The 22,597-nt window shown below is 43.3% G+C and overlaps 1 protein-coding gene across 11 annotated transcripts in view; it reads left to right on the plus strand.

Moving 5' to 3' along the window:
• The window catches only part of DENND2B (DENN domain containing 2B), a 154,359-nt gene extending 132,591 nt beyond the window's left edge, over positions 1–21,768 (plus strand). For all 11 annotated transcript variants that reach the window (XM_069016789.1, XM_069016786.1, XM_069016787.1 and 8 more), the window contains 7 exons: positions 195–343; positions 16,618–16,795; positions 17,822–17,863; positions 18,870–18,981; positions 19,977–20,216; positions 20,487–20,573; positions 21,017–21,768. In XM_069016789.1, the coding sequence (XP_068872890.1) occupies positions 195–343; positions 16,618–16,795; positions 17,822–17,863; positions 18,870–18,981; positions 19,977–20,216; positions 20,487–20,573; positions 21,017–21,051 (843 nt within the window). In that variant the 3' untranslated portion in view covers positions 21,052–21,768. The remainder of the gene's footprint in view (positions 1–194; positions 344–16,617; positions 16,796–17,821; positions 17,864–18,869; positions 18,982–19,976; positions 20,217–20,486; positions 20,574–21,016) is intronic.
• Positions 21,769–22,597: the final 829 nt, after the last annotated feature.

Here is a 22,597-nt window from a genome sequence, read left to right on the forward strand (position 1 = left end):
GGAATTGTGCAATACACCGTTTTTCTGGAGTGCTGTGCCTGCAGCCTCGGTTTGCAGGGGGGGCTGGGGTTCAGTCTGTGTCCCCTCGCCAGGCAAGCAGGGGGCAGTGCTGGAGGGCCGGGCTGGCCCCCGGGCACGCTGGCACTGCCGGCCTTGCCCAGTGATGCTGACTGCTGTGTGTTGGGTGTGTCCAGGTCATTGAGCTGCGGAGGCCCATGGACTCCCGCCTGGAACACGTGGACTTTGAGTGCCTGTTCAAGTGCCTCAGCGTGCGGCAGATCATCCGAATCTTTGCCTCCCTCCTGCTGGAGCGCCGCGTCATCTTCGTAGCAGACAAGCTCAGGTAAGTGCTGGAGGCACCTCAAGCACACACACAGGACAGTGCTATCTCTGGGTACAAAAGGCTTTATGAAACAGACAGAATGGTTTTCAGATGTGAGGATCCTCTCACTGGAGGATTTAAATGTCTTTTTACATCCATGGATGTTCCGTCTTACTTTCCCATCTGTAAAATGGCAATACCAATTCTCACCTGCTTCAGAGTCAGCAAATGTTTGCACAGCATTTTGAAGCAATGTAGTCCCAGCAAAGTTTCTTTTCAGGTTTTGAACACGGAGTACTCATAAGGAGTAGCAGAAATTGTCACTGAGATGCTTCACCTTGTGCTCATGCAGTGCTGAGAGCTCCCTTGGTTTTGTTCCATGCAGTACAGAGAGTTTATGTTGGTGCTGTCTTTCAGTTCCTGCCCTACCAAACCCATCCAGTGGGAGTGTTAAACTGCTATCACAGTCCTTCCCAGCTATTTGGGATATTTTTCCTGGTGCTCACGTGACCTGAAAACATTTCCTTTTGGAAGCTCCATGTTGGGCTCCTTGCTACAACACTTCAACACACCTTTTGCTTCCCTGCCTTTTGATTGCAATCTCCCCTTTTGGTTCCTCCGAAGCATGAACTCACCCCAGGATGTAAGGACTGAGAGTGACAGGCCACAACTTCACATGGTCTTTCCCAAGGAAATGGGAGCTCTGTGTAAGCTGCACCCCTGCCCCATAGCAAAGAAACATCCTATTTTTTAGATGCTTGTGTAATCCATACAGAAGAGTGTGGGCAATGTAAAGAAGACGTCCTTTGCTGTGGCATGATAAATAATAAAAAATGGCAAATAAAAATAAAGCCTGTAATTTATTAGACTCAGGAACATCCAGCATCTTTTAAAAGGACACCAGAGACTGTATGGGAGGTTAAAAACACAGATGGATCTACCCAAACAAACTCTGTTAAACACTTTATCAGTCCCGACCTCCTCTGAATGACCGCCAGAAATAATAGCTGCACTTAGTGGCCGCCAGTGTATATAATAGCAAAAATACTTTGCATAGTAAAAGCTTTACAACCTTTAGGGGAGAATTTCTTAAAGCTGTAGACCCTTCTCAGGTTATAAAGTTACTTCCTTAGCAGTCTTTTTTGTGTCTAGAACAACAGGAACATTTTATTTCATCCCTTCTCCTGTCAGTAACCCTTGGTTTGAATGACCATTTGGGATGACTTAATTTCACATAAACCCATGATGAGAATTGTGTAACTAGTCCAGGGTTTCTGCAGTACTTTAGTAGATACATGAATCACACCATGAATATTGGGGCAAGTAGCTTTAGAAAATACTGTTGGTGCATTCCTTCTGACTTTTCCTACAGCATGTTTACTTACCTCATTCTGTTTCTGTTTTACCATTCTTTCAGCACCCACAAGTCTGACTGTAATTCAGATTGACACAGATCTGCATTCCTTCCAATGGCACAGTGATCTGAGTGGAAACTCACAGAAGTGGTGCAGCAAAAGTGAGGGCCCTGCTGTGCTGCTGCCAACTGCTGCTCTGCTCTGGAGCTCCCAGTTGTTCCTCTGTAGTGTTCTGGGCACTGTCCTACAGGGATGGCTTGCTGTGGGAGAGATCCTCAGCCATGAGGGAGGAGACAGACAGCAGCCATTCCCTGGAGCATTTCCCTGGGACAGCTGGCCTAGCCAATGTCATATAATGCTCTGGGCACAGTGCAGAGAAAATCAACAATTAAACCTACTTTGACAGGCTCAAGGTAGCTTGGCATGGAAAACAGTTGTGTTGCTGATACTGAGGGCTTGTGGTAACCCAGGACTTCATCAGGCAGCCAGGGTTTTACACACATTGCAGCCCGGGCTTGAAGTTCAGGCTTGCCTGTGCAATTACCTTTCTCTTGATAGCTGCCTAGTCCCACAGGCCTTGGAGCAGGAAATAAGAGAGTTCTGCTTACAGGCAGTGTGCTGCTCACCCTTTTGGCACACAGAAAGAGGGCACCAGGACCAACAGGAACCAGAAATGATAAAGATCCCTCTTGGTAAACACATACCCAAACATTGTGCTCTCCTGCAGAAACTGTTACCCAGTGAGCTGTTGTTTCAGTGTGAGAGGGGGCCCTGGGATAGGGGCCATTACACACGAGAAAAGAGAGGATTCAGATGGATCTGAGAGGCTTGGGAGGTTTTGTGGTTGCTCCTGAAAATGGCTTAGATTCATATGCTTTTCTATATCCACATATACCCTTTATTATATCTATATACTTTGTTTCATTTGATAAGAGGATTACAAAATCTGGTGTGGTAGATAAGGTTCTGGATTCAGACTTCTGAACCCTCTGACCTGCGGAGTGTTACATGCTGGAAACATAAGCATCTCTTTCTTAGCTTTTGTCTGGTCTGTCTGGGGTCCCAAACACTCTGGGGTGGAGGCTGCTTCTTGCTGTGTGTGTGCAGCAGCTCTGCTTTATTCAGTGTGGTCCCTCTCAGCATGGGGATCTAGGAGGTACTGTAAACCAGAAGCTAATAATGAGTCCTTTGACAAGGGCCTGGAGAAAGTGACAGTGGATTTAAATGCAATACTTACTGAGATTTTCATGGTTTAAATAGGGATAAAGTCTAAAATGAAACACTCTGGCTTTGAGCTAGTAACTGTCTTCTTGGAACCTTTGCTTTGTCTGACATGAGTTTTGTTTATGGGCATCCTGGCTGAAACCGGAGTTTACCAGTAATGTGGAAAAAAAAAAAGAAGTGAAATATCTTACAGGTCCACTCTGTGCCCAAAGAATGAGAGCAGGAAATTAAAATGATTTTACAAGGGTTTGATTTCTGTATGTACCCAAAAACTAGCTTAGAAATAAATGGTGTTGAGGTTTAGGCTTCAAACAGTAAGATGCATTCGGCTTTTGTGGCTGCCTGTTTAATGGGTCTCCCAGCAATAAATGATTTCACACATTATACAAGTTTGGGAAAATCATGCCTAGTGGAGTGAGATTCATTCAATAAGTTGTTATTTATGGTTCTTACAGTACCCAGAATGTGCCAAAATTTAAAGTCCTTGGTCTTTGCAGGAAGAGGTGGTTGTTTGCCAACACAGAGAGTGATGCTCCCAAGTAGTGGGGAAACAACAGTGAAGTTCTGAATGACAGCACTGTGAGGTTGCCCTGTGTCCAGTCAGGTTTGGGTATTTTTCCCTCCAATAAGTTGATTATGTATTTTTTCTGCTTGAAATTGTGTGAATAAATCCCTGCAGCTATTTGCTCATCTTCAAAAATGAATGTGAATCTACCAGCGACCTTTCAGAACAGTCATGAAGAGCACAAAGAAACAAAAATAATGATAAAGAAACTTGGAATAATAATAATAATACCACAACTCTAAAAGAGGTAACTCAAGGCTCCAATTCCTTAAAAGTCTGCTGAAAGCACAGCTGAGGTGGTATATCCCATCCCACTTCTAATCCCTGTCCCACTGGGACCCCCCTGTTTATGTTCCCAGCATTCTGCCTGGTCATCCCAACTCTGGAGCAGTCCCGTGCCTGCCAGCTGCACAGGAGGAGCTGCTCTAGTGCCATCCTCTGAGGTGTGAAAGGCAGCAGATGCAAAACCAGTGGGTCCTGGGGCTTAGGAACATTGATCTTGCTGCAGGCACAAAGGTAGCAACAGAAAATAAATAGAAAGCAAACATTGGAAGAAAAATACTTCTCTGCTTGTTCTAGTTTTATGCTGGGGAAACAAATTTGTGGACGTGTTTGCTGAGGAGGTGATGTGTCTGTGCATGTGAGAACAGTCTCCTTGCCTTTTCCCCAGAATGTTTGGAGAGGGGGAAAGGAAGGCCCTGGACATAGCAATGTCCTTTTGTTATAACCCCATTTTTTATAAATAAAGAACACTCTTGCTGTAATCCACTATATTGTGAAGGACTTTGAGGATATTTTGCTTACATTTCATATATGGGTCCAGTCCAATGCCAGCCACAGTCAGTGGGAATGTTTGGATGAGGCTTGTTTTTTGCTGTGGGTCCAAATCCTCCAATATTCCTCTCAGTGGCCTTTAGAAAACTTTTGGGACTGTGCAAGGCTTTTATAGAGCCCCTGCTCTTGTAAAAGACAAAACAACTTTTCATTGTTGTGAATTCTGGTTTTATATGAGATATTTTAGCTACTTCTCAGTGAAGCAGGAGCATGGGCCTCAGGGAAAAAAAGCCCTACCCCTCCTGACAGTATTTTGAACTGCAGGAGGAATCTGTCTTCCAGCAACTGTAGAAAGTCCAGGCGAATCCCAGACCTGACCAAAGGTTATGGGCTGGAGACAGAAACACTGACTAATAAAGGACAGAGCATAAATATGTAAATAGTGGGGAAGTCATCCCACAGGCATGTCTCTGTTAACTGTGGAGCAAAAGGGGAGCAGAGTGTACTTGTATTCAAGGGCAAAGGCTTTCAGAACAAACAGCAGCGTTTCCCTATTCTCACGCACAGACACAGCTTAGGGCTGTCTGTGCTGTGCCCAGGATGTTCAGGGAGTGGTGATGCTTCTCCTCATGTTTGAATCTGTTGTTTTGGGGCCATGCTAGAAACTGGCAGCAAGAGTTGTGAGGTAGCCTGGTCCCCATTTCTCGGTGCCTCCCTAAAAACATCCTTTAACCTAGCAGCCAAAATCATAGCAAGATCTTGTAGCTCAAGTTAAAATATTCAAATTTAAATAAGAGATAAGTGGCAGTGTTTTAGTAGTAAGTCACTGCTCCTCGGTCCTGTAGCAAGGTCAAGTGGAAAAGCAAGAGTAGCTAAACTCTGGGGCATATTACTGAAGTGCAAGCTCATTCCCTATTTCCTTATTGTTCCCTTTTTATTAACAAAAGTAGGATTTAATTCTTACAAAAGAATCTTGGCAATGACAGGTCTGAACAGCTTCACCAGTTGCCTGGGAATGCTCCTTTCCAGTAGCTGTCATCTTGTAACATTTGTAAGGTCCGCCAACCTGCAGTTTAAAAGGTAAAAAACACGTGTATTAGTACAGACAGAAGTGTGCTTGGTAAACAGACATGAGCTTTGGCCAGCAATAAAGATTTATTTTACTCTCCCCATCACAAAAACCTCCACAAAAAGAAGGGTGAGAGAAATTTGATAACAAATACGTGCCAGAAGCCAACTTGTGAGGGAGAATTTACTGCTGCCAGTCTCTGACTGGCCTGTACCATTTCTGAGCACAGGCTACAGGGTCTTGATAGTTTTTAAATGATCAACTGTGAACTGAAGAAGATGTTTGGAGATGCAAACTACTGAACCTGTGGAATGTGTAATAGCTCACAGATCTTCTGTCTAAATCTGGAAGAAGTATGGATAGCTGACATTTCTTCTGGTGTATTTTTATCCAAAGAACTTGAAGTGCTTTCTTAATACTGTCAGTATTATTGTGCTTGTCTGGTCTGATATGCTGAAGATAAGCTAGAGAATTTCTTTCACTAATTTCTGCAGTGGAAGGAATGAGCCCTTCTATAATTATCCAATGTGCAATCATGCCTACTAGACAGAATTTATTCTAGAGCAAAAACATCCATTTCTTATGTACGTAACCAGAGAGCTTCTGTTTCCTCCAGTGAGAGCCAGAGCAGCCCCTGTTGAGGGGGGCTAGCAGAGCTGTCTCCCAAGATTCTTGAGAGAAATTTTGCAGTTTACTCCCTCTTCCCAAGAGGTACTTACATTATGTACCACTTGGATTACTTTCTCCAGCACTTAGATTGTGTGATGGCTGATGCCAACAGAGCAGCTGTACATGGGCAGTAGGAAAATGTGTGTCAGGCAAAAGAGACAGCCCAAGAAACAAAATGAACGTTTGAAGTCTCTGGCTTGTTTAATATTCCACAGTCCCAGAGAAAACAACCTAATAGTGACATTTTTAATGTGCAGTAAACTCCAGTGGCATTTTTAATATGCCATGTCCCAAGAAGGGTAGAGCTTGTGTAATTTTCCTTTTCTTCCTTCCCTCCTCCCCTGTTTTCCAGTGGTATTTATTTATGTCACTCCAGGCTTTGGCCAATGCTCTACAGTGAGAAAACATAATTTTTCCACTTACAATTTGTGCAAAAAAATTCTCTGTCTTCCCCATGAAAGGAAATGGGATAAGAAGACGACCATGTTGCTTGGTAATTCCTTTCTGGATTGCTTATTGGCACATGGCGGTAAATTGCAACATCTACCCAACCTGACTTCTTGCTCCTTGCAAGAGGATTTAGATTCCCTCTTTTCAGCTTTTAAATGAGAAGGGTTAGGGATTGTTCCTCTCCTCGTTGGTTGCAACCTAGAAAAATACTTCATCCTGCTTTACAACTGTCCTGCTGTTAACAGTGGAGAGGTGGCCTGGGAATCTGAAACCCCCAGTGTGAGGAAGGACTGGTGGGAGCAAAGGTCCCAGTGTGGAAGGAACAAGGAGTTAATACTCCTCTGGAGCACCTGGATTATGGATTCGTGCTAACAAACTGACCTGCAGGAAAGGGATTAGATAACTCTGTGGATACAAAGGATAACTTTACACTTGGAAATGCTGGGTTTGTTTTTTCTTGCAACCACCTGACAAAGCTTGGACAGGTAGCTGATGTGTCAAAGCAATGACTTTTTCCCCCAAATCCTATTTTCTTGAAGAGGCAAGTCCTTATTCTGTGGGGCACTTTGCATGTCTCTTTGTCCAGGGCCTTCATGTGCCTTGCTTACATGCAAGTATTACAAGAGCAAAAAATACTGTCTTTGTTAACACCACATTCGCCTTTAATCAACTGTTCTCTGCTTTCTTTTAAATTAAGTATTTCAAAGCTACTCTCTGAGAGAGAGAGCTCTCCTGACAGTGTGTTCTCTTCTCTGCAGCTCTCAGCTCCATGGCATGCAGCCTGGATCTTTGCATGAGCCAGGATTGTGCTTTGCAGGTTCTGTGGGACCTCACACTGTCTGTCACCCAGTGTTCCCGAAAGGTGGGGGCTGGATTCTGAAAATGCAGCTCTTACTGAAGTAAAATGTGGCAACTTGTGGTAACTTTTGGAAATTTTTGCAAAATTTGGATGAAAACCAAAAAGAAAGCCTCCTGTATAGTCAGAATGAACCTGCGCTTCTTGTTTGATAATATCTCATAATGAGTTGTTTAATTATCAAACACTGAAAATCTGAATTACTTTATGTGACTGAAAAATCCATTGGCTTTAAAATAGGCACCTCTGAGGGCACATCATCTTTCATGGTGTCCATCTCTGTTTAGTTGTGCGAGCGTGTTCAGTCAGTGTCAGTGATGGATCCATGCTGGTAGGGTAAAGCAGCACAAACCACGAGAGGATGTTGCACACTTAAGCTGAAGGGGATGTGACCAGAGAAGAGTTTACCAATGAAGATGTTGCCCACTCAGTTTTCTGTCAAGTATGAGAAGGAGGGACCAGAAAAGGAACACAGATGATGACACAAAATGTTGGGCAAGTCTGCTCCATGAACTGTGCTCATTGACACTGCAGCAAGGTAAACCATGGCTCTGTGAATCAAAGTCAGGGAAAACAATTCCAGAAACAGGGTTGTAACCTTTGGTTCGTCATAAAAAAATCTCCTACCAGGAATCATCAGTAGCACAAAGGAATTGCTGCCTGTGTTGTCCATAACTCACCTTCAGTAGTCACTGGAGCATGTCCCAAAAGTAAGTGTGTTACTGGTGCCCTGCTGATGAGGAACTGCAGCACTGCTTTTGCCAGACAGGTGAAGACATACTGGGATTCCTTTATGACAGTTTTACAAGCTTGGCTGTTCTCATGCTGCCCTGTAGAAAGCAACAGATAAAAACCTGAAGTGTGACTTATTTCTTGTGAAAGAAGATTTGGGTTTGGGCTGAGCTCATTTTCATGGGGCAAAACTACCATTTGAGTGGTGTGAGGGTTAAGCAGCTACAGGCTTTGAGTTGTAAGCACAGTTAAAAGATTTTGCAAAGGACAATAACTGATAATTGGGCTGATGTGATGTGGAAAATATGCATTTCCTTCTCAGTCTAAGTGCCCCCCCTGTCCCTGCCAGTGTTATCACTTGTTTGCATTCCATGAGATATCACAAAGGTCACTTGCAGCAAATGTGTCAGCACTCAAATTAGGGGAGCCACTGTGGTTGGACTCTGCCCTTCACCCCTGGCAAAAGCAAAGTTTGGTTTTCACTTCTGCATCAGGCTGCTGCTCACCAGGAGGGGAAGAGCCTGGCTCAGGAGGAGTAGATGGACCTAGAGGCTGAGGGCACAGGGTGCAATGGCAGTGCTGCTGGACTGGCAAAGCAATCACTCACCCAGGGAAGTGTTCACTTGTTGAGTAATGTTCTTGCTTTGTCAAGCTCCTGTGCAGAGTGAGGGATTCTCACCTGCTTCTGGACCGAGTTGTTACCTCACTGCTGGTAATACACGTGAATATATGTCAAGGCTGGGTAAGAGATGTTTCAGCCCATAACACACAGGGCAGATCTGTTGTTTGTGCTGTAGGGAGCTCTTTACCTGGTGCCAGAGATTGACTGTAGCAATATTTGTTGCAGTGTGTATGATGATTAAGTTGTGAAATGTTTGGATCTGGCTGCTGAATTTGAGACAGCCCAAATGGACCTGGCTCACCATGATCCTCATGTGAATTGCACGTGTTCCTATCCATCATCACATTTACACTGGAGAACTCCTTATTTGATTCAAACACTAGGAACAGAGCCTTCCATTGGCAGGTCTCCTGTGACATCAAAAGTAACCTAAAATATACACATACAGATTTGTCTGTATTTCCTGAAAAGAAGGAGATCAGGTATTGATCAAAGATACAATATTAACTGCATGCTTCAGACCAGCTACTAAAGACCTCAGGTTGTGGCTCTTAGTTCACTTCTTAAGTGTTTGCTGTATAAAATCAATCACAATGCAAAATATTACTCTGGCTTTTACAACCTAAGCTCATGCAATTTTCCATGTAATATGAACCCACTATTTTAAACATCTCATTGATTATTCTAGAGAAGTCAGATTTATTACCAGGAAATCAGCAACTTCAGAACTCTCTTTTGACTCACATATGCAACCACTCCATCCTAAAATTCCTGCAGACACCCAGATTTTCACAGATTCACCTGAAGGTCAGGTGAGGAGAAGAGCTTGGCAGCAGTAGGGGAGTCCTCCTCCCTGTGTGCCCCTACACAGAGTTGGAGCCTTTACAGAAGGATTCTGCCACAGGGAATTCTCACTCCAGGATGTTAAAATCTAATTATTTGACTTTAAAAATAAATTATATTCTAAAAATTAAAAAGAATTTAAATATTAATAATATACTGAAATGAAACTACAATATTTATTAGCTTCAAAAATTACAGTCTCTGTTTCCAACCACCGTAGAAAGGCTTGAAGGAATCTCTGTAGTTTGCCCAACCCCTGAAGGGCTTCTAGAAAAGTAAAAAATTATTCAAATTTCCAAAGCTTCAACATGCCTTGCTGGTGAGAGGCTGCTTTTGCAGCAGCCTCTCCCACAGCACTCAGGGAACTTGTGGTTCAGAAGGTGCTATCATGTCTTGAGGGCTGGTTTGATTGAAATAGAAGTGGGAAAATAAAGGTCTTTGAGGCTTCATTTCGGCAAAGTATTTCAGCACAATGAAAGTAAATTGAGACTGAAACTTGTGCTGAAATACTGTGTTGAATCAAAGCCTAAACCAGTAATTTGCCTGTCCCCTCATGCTTTAATTGGTGAGGCGAGGCATGAACTGATTGTAACTCCTGCTGCTCTGTAATCATTGGAAAGAATTATTTTATTAGCGCCCAGATAATTTACTGGATTAGAATTAATTTGGGTCAAACAACAGTATGTTAAGACCAAATTCTGGTGTTTGTTTTGGTCATAATCTGCTTCTCACAGGTAAATGTATTTGTTGTGGAGGAAACTTTGCAGTTTGAGAATTATTCCTGATAAAACTGGTTTTGCATCTGTCTGCTGAGCAGCAGTGGCTGAAGTGTAGAGCACTGGTTATATTTGACTTCCATCGTGCCACAAGTGGGCTTTGAGCTTCTGTCACCTTCAGCTGTGCTGCTGTGTGACCTTCCCTCCTGCAGCTGCAGCCCCTCTCAGCATCTCTGGTACTGACAGAGGAGGGGCAATTGGCATCAGACAGCCTCATGTCCTTCCATCTACCTATAGCAACAGCGAGGAAGAAGCTTCATCTAATTGGGCTGTGTGTGTGTGACAGACCTTTAACCATGTTCATATTAAGTGGTTTTCCCTGGTCCTTGCATTGTTCAGCCCAGCCAGTCACTGTCTTGTCCCTTAATTTTACATCCTGGCCCTTTGCCCTCAGTTTCCTTTTCACCTGCTCATCAGGCTCATTTTGTCTCCCTCTCCTCCCAGTTCTGCCTCACAGATCCTAATTTTACCTCCTTGCATTTAATTCAGCCTCTTCCCTGCCTTCCTTTCCTTTTCTTCTCTTCCCTTCCCTCAGGTTCCCTGCAGGAAGATGACCTCTTTCTCCCAGAGGAGACTTCATTTCTCAGTACGGCCCAGGGCTACAAAGGGAGGTTCTGCTTAGTGCTAACAATTTATTCTGAAGAAATTAGCAGCTAAATAAGTCTCTTCTTAGTATGCACAAAAAATATTATTTTAAGATGGCTTCTAACATAGCCCCAATCAGAGTGAGTTTAGACATCACTGGTAGGAGTCCTTGGCACACAGGGCACTCCCTCCTGCCAGCCTTCAAGTCCTTGCCAAAGGATGCCACCCTTTCACAAAAAAGTGCAGCAAAGATGTTTAATATAACAAAGTAACATATAATTTCATTTGATTTTGGAAACAAACTGATCTGATGTCATGCAAGGGGGAATGGATCAGTTGATCTCCTGAGGTCCCTTCCTACCTGAATTACTTTGCTTCTATATAACTTTGCTTTAAATTGGAAAACAAAATGGTTACCAGAGGCAGACACACAAGCTCAAAAACATCAGTGAAAACAAGTTAAATTTTGAATTCAGATCATGTGAAAATAGGGCCTTACAAATGCAAGCAATCCTACAAATAGGGAGGTATCCCAGAGCCATCAGGAATTGCAGGCCTTATGGGGTAGTTCTTCTTGTTCAAAAAGCTGCAAAACCATGCAATTTCTTTGATTTGATTCAGAAGACACAATTTGCAGATTTTTTTTTTCCCTTTTAAGTGTCCTAGAAGTGGTAAACAGAGAAACAGCAATAATTTTGTATAGGAAGAAACACTGTCATGTCTGATAGTTTTATACTGGCTGGAAAACTGGAGACATCCTGCACCATTACAGCAAATGAACTCTTGAATTCTTATTTTATTCCTCTCTGCCCTTTTTGGTGAGTAGTTGGTGGTATCTGGCTTAACGAAAAATGTGTTCTCAGGAATGAAGGACAAACCATTGATGTGGGGGCTCAGGGGGTCTCAGGAGAAGAGCACTTGGGGATCAGAGGAGTCCTGGAGCTGAGCACTCACACTGCAGAGCAGGAAGAAAGCAGCAACATGGTCCCATTGTCAGCCAGCTCTTCTGACAGGCCAGGCATCCTCAAGGGCTTGCTTCAAAAGCTGGCCTGCAGGAATGCTGCAGGAGCTCCTTACAGACAGCTGGAGTTTGGAGACTGTCACTTCTGATACTGAAAAGTTTTCATTTATATCTTGTCCCTGATGCTATGACTTAGTCTTATCCACCTGATTTATAATGCTGCTCTTATTTATTCTTATGCACCCAGAGAAACCTTTATTTTTTCAGAGCCTTAGAGTGCACTGTATCTGCCACAGCACAGTTCTGCTCCGAATTACTGCCAGTACAGCAACAGCAGTGCTGCCTGCACTCCATCTCCACCCAAAGTGCACCAGTCTGCCACGGTTTTTACTTCCATTTCTCTTTACTTTGATGCTTTTCAAGTTTTCTACTTTGTCCTTTCCACCTTTGCAGCCTGTATGTGTTGGAGTGGAGATGGGCTGAGTCCTTGGCCTGTAGCCTTTCTGCAGAGTCCTTTACTCTGCAAACTTCTCAGATTATTTTATTTTGCAGAGTTGTTACAGATCTCTGTCTCTGTCAGACACTGGAGTTAATCCAGGATCAGGAGAGGCATGGGAGGGTGTAGGAGGGAAGTGTCAGGGATCTGGTTTTGCTACGCAGTTCATCAGCGGCCCAAGGGTAGGAGCTGCCCCAGAAAAGCAGGGCCATGGCCTGTGGTGAGGGTGTGTAATACCCGTGTGAGTCAAGGGGTTACACCTGAGGAGGACAGAGCCTCCAGACTCCAGCCTCAAGTGGGAGGAAGCTCTCCTGAGCAGACAAGGGATGTGTGTCAGTGAGGTAACTCAGTCTCAAAGTGGTTGTGGCTGGAGCATGAATGTGTCAACAAGGCAGATGAAAGACTTCTGCAAACACGGACAAAGCAACATCATTTAATCAGCAGCGAGAAATGAGGAACATAAAAAGGTTGTGGAAAAGTAAACAGTGGAAACACTTTTTTGTGAATTTACATTTTTGGCTACGTTTCTCAATGTGAGGAAGCAGGGAGCCCAGATCTGGAGAGTTGGTCCCAGTCCAGGGCATGGTCCAGAGCACTGGCACAGCACAGAGCTGGCACCAGCCCAGGGTGAAGGAGCTGCTGTGTGGCTTGGCCCTGCATGTAAGGGGTGGCCTCCCTCCTCTCCTGGCTGAGGAAGCTGGTCTGTCCCTCAGGAGAAGGGGAGGAAGGGAAGGGATATTCTTGGCTTCTCCTTCAATGGAAATGCCAAAATGACTGGGGGGGTGCATGTGAATAGTAAGGTGGGATCAGGAAACCACATCACAAGTGGTTGTCTGTGCTAGAGGCTTAATCCTGGATTTGGGAGATTCTCAGTGTGTGAGGCTCCCTTGGGTCTGTGAGAAATTCTAGGTGTAGAGGGGGAAGTGGGAAGGAATATGACTGCTGGCTTTTGTTATAAAGAAAAGAGAGTTACCAAGGGTATCTGTGGAATATTTCCATTGGGAGTAGAAGGTGTAACGAATATGACTTCAGCAGTTTGAGAGAGTAGGGGACTTGCAGTGTGCAACAAACCACAGTCCTTGAAACAAGCACAGCCAGCACCAACATCCCAGTCAGAGCAGTGTCCATTCCCTGTCCAACAGCGTGTCCTTCTCAGAGTGTGCTAATTGTGCTGTGATAAGATACAGATACAGCCTAAGCTTGTAGTTACTTGATGGTTGGCCAAACTAGACATTGCTACCAGACATCCTCCCTATCTAAAGGACAAAAAGGTTTTTGTTAAGTCACAGTAATTTGCTTTTTGACATAGACTTAAACCGTCTAAGCAGTCTCTAAAATTCAGCAGAGTCACAGCTATGTCTGAAATTCTGGTGCCTCAGCTCTTAGTCTGAGCTTGTGTCTCCCCAGCCAGCAACACAACAAGGAAAAGGTTCTGTGTGCTATCATGAGAAAATGATTTGGGAAACAAAATAGCCCAGAGGAACGTAAATCAGCTTTGAGTGGGAAAGAAGCAATGTCATATTTTGCCTGTAGCATGATAAAGGATCTCTTCAAGAGAAATTTGTCATTAAGAAATGTCTCAATATACTTGTATAATCTTGTATTACTACCTTCACGGGGAGGATATCAAACACTGAAGGTTTTTTTAATCTAGTGCATAAAAGGCACAGGGAGAACCAAAACCTTGGCAAATTCCAAAATAATTTTTTTACAAGATGACAACCATGGAAATAAGTGTTTTCCAGTAGAATAACAGCTAGAACATTATGCAGCATTCCTTTAAAACTGCACAGACCAAACGGAAAAGCCCACTCTCCAAACCAGCTCTCTGGAACTGCCCTAGAGTATTAAATGTGAAAATATTTTGAAAATCTAACTTGGACTATTCTGTTGCTTTACTTTGTGTGCTTCACACACCTTAAAGAAAATAAACCATCTGACCTTAGTGCTTAATTCTCATAAACAAGAACAGTTGGATAATGTGTGGGTTGCACATTTTGAAAGGAGAAACTGGAGCAGACCTGGTTTCCCAGGGTAGGCCTTTCTTTTTTACTTTATTAAACATGCTTCTCATCAATAATATCCCTTTAAAAGGATCTGAACCGTATTTTAGAGATTTAGGCTGGGGGTTCCCTTACACCCATCATCTCTGAATTTTACCTTACAAAATGTGAAATTTCACTGAAGTGAAAGGTGTGTATCCATTCTAAACATGAATCTTTCCAGCTAGGGCAGAGACACAGGCACTTTATCTTCTGTGGGAGCAGTGTCCAGGATGGATGGCAGCAGGAGGTTCTGGGGGCTGAAAGCTTGGAGGGAATGTTTGATGGGGATGAGATGTCCCACAGGGAAAGATTTTTCTGAGGCTGAATTTGAAAAGCTGTGTGGAGAGCCCTAAAATTCAGAGGCCGAAATAGTGACAGGCTGGTGGCGTGACTCCCGTGGGGTGCTGGCAGGGCAGAGCCGGGTGCTGCTGCAGGACAGCCCCATCATGGCTGCTCCCTGTGCTCTGCTCTGCCCCAGCCAGTTCCCGGGAAAGCACAGGAAGAGATTCCAGTGTCCTGGGCCAGAGCCTGAAGCCTCCCCTAGCGTGGGAATACCACGCACAAGAGGATGCAGGGGCTGATTTACGTCACAGCACTGTGTGTAAAACAACATGTTACAAAAGGGCATTTTATAGAAAGGAAAAAAATACTCACTGAAGAGCAGAAGAATGTTTGCTTTCCTGCTTTTAGCTTAACATGGCTCTTTTTTTAGTTGCTCAGCTAAGATGACCGAATTTGTAGTAGGTGAAAATGCCAGGGAGTCATTGAAGTGATCTTGAGAAAGTGCTGGCAGTCTGTACCATCCACAGCTCTTCCAAAACACACCGCTGTGCTTTTTGTGGGAGATGCTTGAGACCAAAATATACCACAATGGCAGCACCACTGCCTGTTATATATATAAATATAAATTAGAGAAATGCATCATTTTACAAGAACCTTGTGTCAGGCAACATATGTTATAAACCCATGCTGGGATTGTCAGATCTTAAAGGAAGTGTCAATTAAAACCAAACCGCAGATTATTTGCAGTAAAAGACAAGTATTTGTTCTTCCCCAACTTTTTCTCTCTTTGTCCTCTAATTCTCACATTTCTCATTCAGCAAACTTTGAAGGTTAATCACTGACAGGAACAAACAGGTGAAACCTTTCCTCTGGCCTTGGAATAATCCTCAACTAAAGTAAAAATGCTCATGAAGGTTATTCTGGTGGAGGTCTGATGCCACCTAAAGTCTCCACCAAGTCTTGCAGTAGAAGAAATGAGCATCTCTTCCCAGCATTTTAAAGCAGTAACAGCTCTGCAGTTATTATTTATAGTTCTTTGTGGCTACATTAAGCACAGCAGAAGTTTGCAGTGTGAGAAAATTAGTTCAATCATATTGGATCAAAATTTCTGTCACTTCAGCCAGCAAGAGGCAGATGTTGTAGCTGTGATATGGGGAACCTGTCTTTATTTCCCTGATGCTAAAACTTGCTTGGTAATGTTAATTTTTAACATTTGGAAACCATGTGACTGCAAAATGGAATCAGATTCAGTAGATGGAAGGACAACATATGCATGACATTTTCCATGATAATATCAAGCCTTAAATTTAGGAGATACCAACTTGTATTTTAGAGTACTCTGCTGAGCAGGATCAATATCTTTATCACTGAAGTTGGTTAATAAGCCCTTTAAAAAGTATTATAATAAAAATATGCTGTTGTCAAAAATACACAATCTTTGAAAATCGTGTTGCTTTTACCAGCTTTGCTTTGGAATAAGTATTGATTACTTTGGAATAAGTATTGATTGTTTTTATATCTGATTTAGTAGAGTTTTTCTTGAGGATTTTTATTTCAATTTTATTTTACTTTTCATTTTCCTTTGTTCCTGCATTAGTGCTTGACTTAAGAACAATACTGTTATGCATTTTTACTACTGATGTGGTCATAACAGGCAAGATAGGAAGTTGCTTTTGGATTTCAAGCATTGTTCAAAGTGGCTGCTTTTGAGTGCTTTTGGGAAGATTGAATCTTGACTTCTAAATCCAATCATCTCCTGACTACTACAAAGCAAATGGATTTGAGGTGTTTACCTTTAGTTTGAAGTCTCCTGTGAACTACCACACTGCACAGTACAGAGAGGGTATGGACTGGAAGGGGACTAAGGCTGTCTGAAGTCAGAAGTGACAGAGATGGGCACTCGTATTTCAACAGGCCGAGTTTCTCAGCAGGTGGAAGGTGTTCTGAACCAAGAAAAGCCTTTGCTAACCTGGTTGTTCCTCTCTCCCCAGCACCCTGTCGAGCTGCTCCCACGCCGTAGTGGCCCTGCTGTACCCGTTCTCCTGGCAGCACACCTTCATTCCTGTCCTGCCCTCATCCATGATTGACATCGTGTGCTGCCCTACCCCCTTCCTGGTGGGACTGCTCTCCAGCTCTCTGCCCAAACTGAAGGACCTGCCCGTAGAAGAGGTAGGAGCTGCCACCACAATTGTTTGCTTGGAGTAAAGCTGGCCTCTCCCAGGAGAGGGCTGCCATTGGCACAGAAATCCTCACGTTTAATTTTTAATCTGCCTTTTTGTTTCTTCTCTGCCTGCTTCTCATGGGCAACTGCCTCTTGGCAAAACTGCAGCAGTAGCTTTACTCTTCTCTTTTATTCTGCCCCTCTTCCATATTTGGCACCTTGACAGAGACAGGTGAATATTTACCTGGTCACACGTAAGTAGGGTGTAAATATGCTGGTTTGCTCTGGAACAAGAGGAAGCCACCTGCTATGACACCTCTTAATCCTAATGGAAGCTGTGCATGAAGCCATAGCCCACCCAGGAAACAAAACCTTTAATAATTTTAACTTCTAAGACTTTGTTTGTATTGGAAATCAAATGAGAGTTGTACTTCATCAGCTCTTCTGGTAAAATACCACAAAAATAGTCATGGGCATGCTCTTCCCTCTTGCTCCTATTAATTTCCTGACATTTTTCTAAGGAATTTTCTTGTGCTTGCTTCCAAGGCCCTGTGTGCCTCTGGCCCATGTAAATCTCTAATCCATTTTCCTTCCACTTTCTTAACATTGCTCTTCCACATCTTTCCAGCTCCATCTCTTGGCTTTGCTGCTTTGTTATTTTCAGAAGCCCTTCGGAAGCCCTGCTGCTTCCAGTGACACTGTTTTCTTTAAACCCCTCTGACACATTTTTCAAGTGCATGCAAAAATTATTAGCAAGAACTTGCGTAGATTTAAGAAAAAAACTCTTTTAGCTTTTTTCTTTTTTATATTAGTCTAGTATGAGATCTGTTGTATCTATGTTAAATTAGATTTTTAGCTCTAAAGAATACCTTCATATTGTTTCATAAAGCACACAACCTCTTGTTTCACAGTAGGAATTTGATTCATGTTGAGGCTTGTTCAGCAGATGATCTTTTGCTATTAAAAAGCAATGAACAAATGAATGTTTTCTGTATCTTCAGGTATATTTCACTGCAGTGTTTTCTTTTCTTTAGGCTTTGATGGTTAACTTGGGATCTGATCGATTCATCAGACAGGTAAAGTACAGCTCAGAATGCTGCTGTGCAGTCTAGCAAGCTGTTTACTCCTACAGTATGATTGGGTTTCTTTGATCAGAGAGATTTGGCAGGACTTGTGTGTGCAAAGGGAAAGCGATTAGGGAGAAAAAAAAGTTCTCATTTTCTGTTCCACCTGCAAATAAGAACTTCTCAGGTATGCAGAAGGGATTGAGGCTGTGACTGTAAGAAGGAATCAAGAACTGTATTCACAGTGGAAAGAAAACATCCAAAGATGATAACATCACCTTAGCAAGAAAACTCACACTGTTGGAAGTGAAAAGGACAAAAATTGCCAAGAAAATTTCCTGATTGAGAGCACAAAAGTGGAGAATAGTTTAATGTGATAGGAAAAGCAGGAGCCTTGTAAGTAGGGAGATGAGGGATCACCATCTCCTGACAGTCACGTGGCACTAAATAATTTCAAGAACACCCATCTGCAGGTTGGATGAAGAAACTTTGGTGTACAATTCCCTGGATGTGGCTGATGAGCAATGGCTGCTGAGCTAAGGCTTCCGTGTCTACTTGGCTTCTGCTGAAGAAGCATTAAATAAGATGGAGAGACCAACAGGGGCAAGACTCAGAAAACAAGAGAAACTGCAAAATAGTAAAAACAACTGTCAAGGACGAAAGGAGCTGTCTAAAACCAGCTACAGCAGCTGTGTGTATACCTAGCAAGGCTTCACTTGATGTGTATTTAGTTAAACACAACTATTTGGACTCTTTGTCATGTAAAGAGCTGATTCCACATTCTTGTTTACCTGTTCTTTGGATTACCATTCCTGACTTTAATCTTATTAAGAATGACAAGAAATTTTGTTGAGGAGTATTTGTTAGTTGCACATAGGTCTTCATTATTTTATTTATGTAGCCGTGACAGTAGCAGATACAAATATTTTTCATCTGAATTTTAAATCTTCTGGAAGTATTTGCTGTAGTTCCTGCAGAGATTAATTTGGCTTAAGGATTTTCTTTTTTCCTCTATCAGATGGATGATGAAGACACACTATTACCTAGAAAATTGCAAGCTGCTCTGGAGCAGGCTCTAGAGAGAAAGAATGAACTGATAAATCAGGATTCAGATAGTGATTCAGATGATGGTAAGTTCATTTGGAAACAGGGACTTGTATAAACAAATGTAGGTACAACTGTGACTTTCCATGCAGGGAAAGAAAAATGGGACTTGACATCTCAAATACCTTTGGTGACATCAAAGGTTGTCTCTGAGCACACAGGGAATGAGACTGATGGCATCAACCCACAGTAATACCTCACCCATGACTTATTTTAATTTCTTTGTAAATGACATGGACTCCTGTGGGTCCCTCTGAACCTTTGCTCAAACAGAGCTTTGCAGTTAACTTGGCCCTAACTCAATCCAGCTAATTCTCCAAGCTTACGGGTGTGTCTGATTTTGGAGTTGGTCTTGGCACTCATATTTTCAGGGGAGAGAAGCAGGTTCCACCAGAAAAGAGTTTTAGCACAAGACAGGTTGAGTTGGCTCTGAAGGTTCATATTTCTCTTCAGCAGTGATAAAAACAGCCCAGGGTGAATTGAGATGCCTGTGGTTAAAAGGTATGGAACAGGCCCCTATTCAGTTTTCGAAATTTATTTCTAGTCATATGTATTACATATATAAAACTGTTTTAACATCTCAGAGACTATGAAAACCCAAATTCTACAACAGACCCTTTTGGATCAGTTTTTGGTACAGGCTTATTATCCTCAGGGAAAAATACTTTAATACTGAGTCATTCAGAAGTTTCTGAAGAGAACTTGCTCAAGAGTGAAAATAGGAGGTATAATTTTGATGAAGCACCCATCAAATGTTTAATTTTCTGAGCTGTTTCCTGAGGATTTGTAATTGTCGTTGACTCTTGGTCACGGAACACCAATTCTGCAGACTGGCACTCGTGGTTATGGCGCTGTCACCCTCTCCATGTGCATCCAGGTGTGCAGGGAGCCGCTGCAATTCCCGTCAGTTGTTAGCATGGCATCAGGGAACCGGGAGATGCTCAACCTGGCCCTGCGGGGATAATGCTGACAGCTCTGGTAGCAGCTGATTTTGGTGTCTTATTGCCGCCTTATTTTGCAGAATGTAACACCCTGAATGGATTAGTGTCTGAGGTTTTTATCCGATTCTTTGTGGAGACAGTTGGCCATTATTCCCTGTTCCTAACCCAGAATGAAAAAGGAGAGCGTGCCTTCCAAAGGGAGGCTTTCCGTAAATCTGTGGCCTCCAAGAGTATCCGCCGCTTCTTGGAAGTTTTCATGGAATCCCAAATGTTTGCTGGCTTCATCCAGGACAGAGAGCTGAGGAAATGCAGGGCAAAAGGTAAGGGTGGGTGTCTCCCCTGCGGTGCGGGTTTCGCTGTTCCGCTCCTGTCCCGCGGAGAGCGGCAGTGTCCATCCCCGTGCGCTCGCCGGGAAAGCGGAAACGCATCCCTGAAGTCCTGCCCGCTTAGCCGGAAGGTGGCTGCGAGCGGAGGCTGCCGGAGGCACTGCCCGCGCCGGGGCCGGCAGTCGGGGCCGTGCGCGGGGGCCGCGGCATGCGGGATCAGCCGGACACGGCTCACCCCGGCGTCCTTGTGTCCCTCTGCCACAGGGCTCTTCGAGCAGAGGGTGGAACAGTATTTGGAAGAGCTCCCGGACACGGAACAAAGTGGAGTAAACAAGTTCCTGCGAGGCCTCGGTGAGGAAAACCTTTAGAAGCATTTCTGAAATGAGTTTTCATGCTGGTGGTGGGTTTTGATTTTTTTTTGGTTGGGTTCTTTTGTTTTTGTTTTTTGGTTTTTTTAATGTTAAAAGGCCTTACCCGAAGTGAAATGAGGTAGTCAAGCAGTTTCAGCATGATAGGAAATACAAAAAGGAAAAAATGAAAACATAGTTAAAGGTGATAAAACCAGATTTAGTTATGATCCTTGTTAACACGTTCATTTTCACTTGGGGATGGGGGAACCATAATGGAGGAGTGGAACAGGAAGGTGTCTGAGCAGTCGGTGTTCTGTAACTCCGCTCTCCCTGCTGGTGCTGAGTAGAAGAGTTACCCCACAGCAATTACAAGTTAGACCCATTTGCTGTCACTTTTGATTGGCTTTTGGTACATGCTAGAGACTGACGGTGTGCTTCCTTTAGGTAACAAGATGAAGTTCCTTCACAAGAAGAACTAGCTCCTTCCTGCTGAAACACCAGCCCAAAGCCTAATGGCACTGCGCGAGACACCTGCAGCGTTCCAGAGTGCAGAGAGGGAGGAGAGCGGAGCGAGCTGAGGGCAGCTCCCGGCGGTGACTGCTGCTGTCAGACAGTGTGCCATGTGATGGCTCCTCCACGTACTTGGCTAGAGTTTGTACATAATGTGCTGTAAGCTTTTGTAACAGATTTTGTAATGAGCGAGAAAACTGTGGTAAATATTTGTATATTCCTGAGAATAACAGGTGCTTGTTTTTTTCTTTAGTATGAGTTGAGTTATGCTTGGTGCAAAAATGAGTAGCTGATAATGTGCAGCTGACTGTCTCAGCAGAACCACTGACTTCAAGGGATGTTTGATGCCTGAACACTGCGGGGTGAATGAGCTCGGGTACGTGGGAGAGGTTGTACACACGGGGCCGCCCTGGTGCGGCACAGGCGCTTGTCTGTTTGTTTGTTTCCTTCTAATTAATTTTAAAAGAGAAATACAAAGTAACTTGATAATAAGGTACTTGGTTCACACTGCAAAACCTCCACTTGGTTTGAACTCTGGTCAGTAAACTCCTTGTAACCCATTCTGCACTAAGACTGCTAAGCCTGGGGAGATCTCAGCTCTCTGACATGCAAGCTGCAGCGAGTAGGTACAGTACAGCCTTTCCTAATGTATGTATGTATGGATCCTAATAAACTCTGTAAATAGACCTGTTTGTTTATGTTCATTGCACACCTCTGCAGTTCCTCATGTGGAGCAGGTACAAACCCAGCAACTTGCCTGTGATTTTTAAACGAATTTCTAATTAAAATGTAAAGTGGTTATTACGAACCTGTCTTTTGTTAGGTTTGCTATTTCATGGCATGAAGTTTGGTTTTTTTCAATGTTTTTCACTGGGGCTAAGACAAAGCATTTTATATGCCTTTTTCAAAAAATTTTATCCTAACAGAAGCATCTATTAAAACATTTTTTTCATGTGTTAGCAGTGAATAATTTTATCATCTCACAGATACTGCTCCTGAGCTATAGCATTTTCAGGTTGGCTTTGTGCTGTGCATGGCGCTCAAGTGTCACATTCATTCTTGATATGGAAACAGAACTCCTGTCGAGGTTCTGTAAGTTTTCCCATAGTCTGAAGAAGAAAATATAAAATGCTTCAATATGTTGCAAGTCTGACAGATAATAAAAATTAGCTACGGCCTCTTACCTTTAAAAAGGAAACCCACCACGCTTTGTTCTTCAGCATTCACAGATTGCTGTAGTTAGATCGTCTTTGAGGCTTGCGCAATTCCTAACCTGACAGTGGTTCTGGTTTGCTATCAGCCTCATAGAGCAAATTTGAGGGGCTATTCACTAAAAAGGTGAAGTCGTTTCCTTTTTCATTTATCTCCCTCACACTCGAAAATACACAAAAGCTTTTTAAATGCACATGAAATGTCTGTAAAATACCAGGTGCTTTTGATTCAGGGGAAATGTCATCACAACTGGTAACTCCCATTAGTTTTACTCTCTAATGTCACTTGTATAGGTGCCTTCTG

The sequence above is a fragment of the Aphelocoma coerulescens genome, chromosome 5, assembly GCF_041296385.1.
Source record: "Aphelocoma coerulescens isolate FSJ_1873_10779 chromosome 5, UR_Acoe_1.0, whole genome shotgun sequence".
NCBI lineage: Eukaryota > Metazoa > Chordata > Aves > Passeriformes > Corvidae > Aphelocoma > Aphelocoma coerulescens.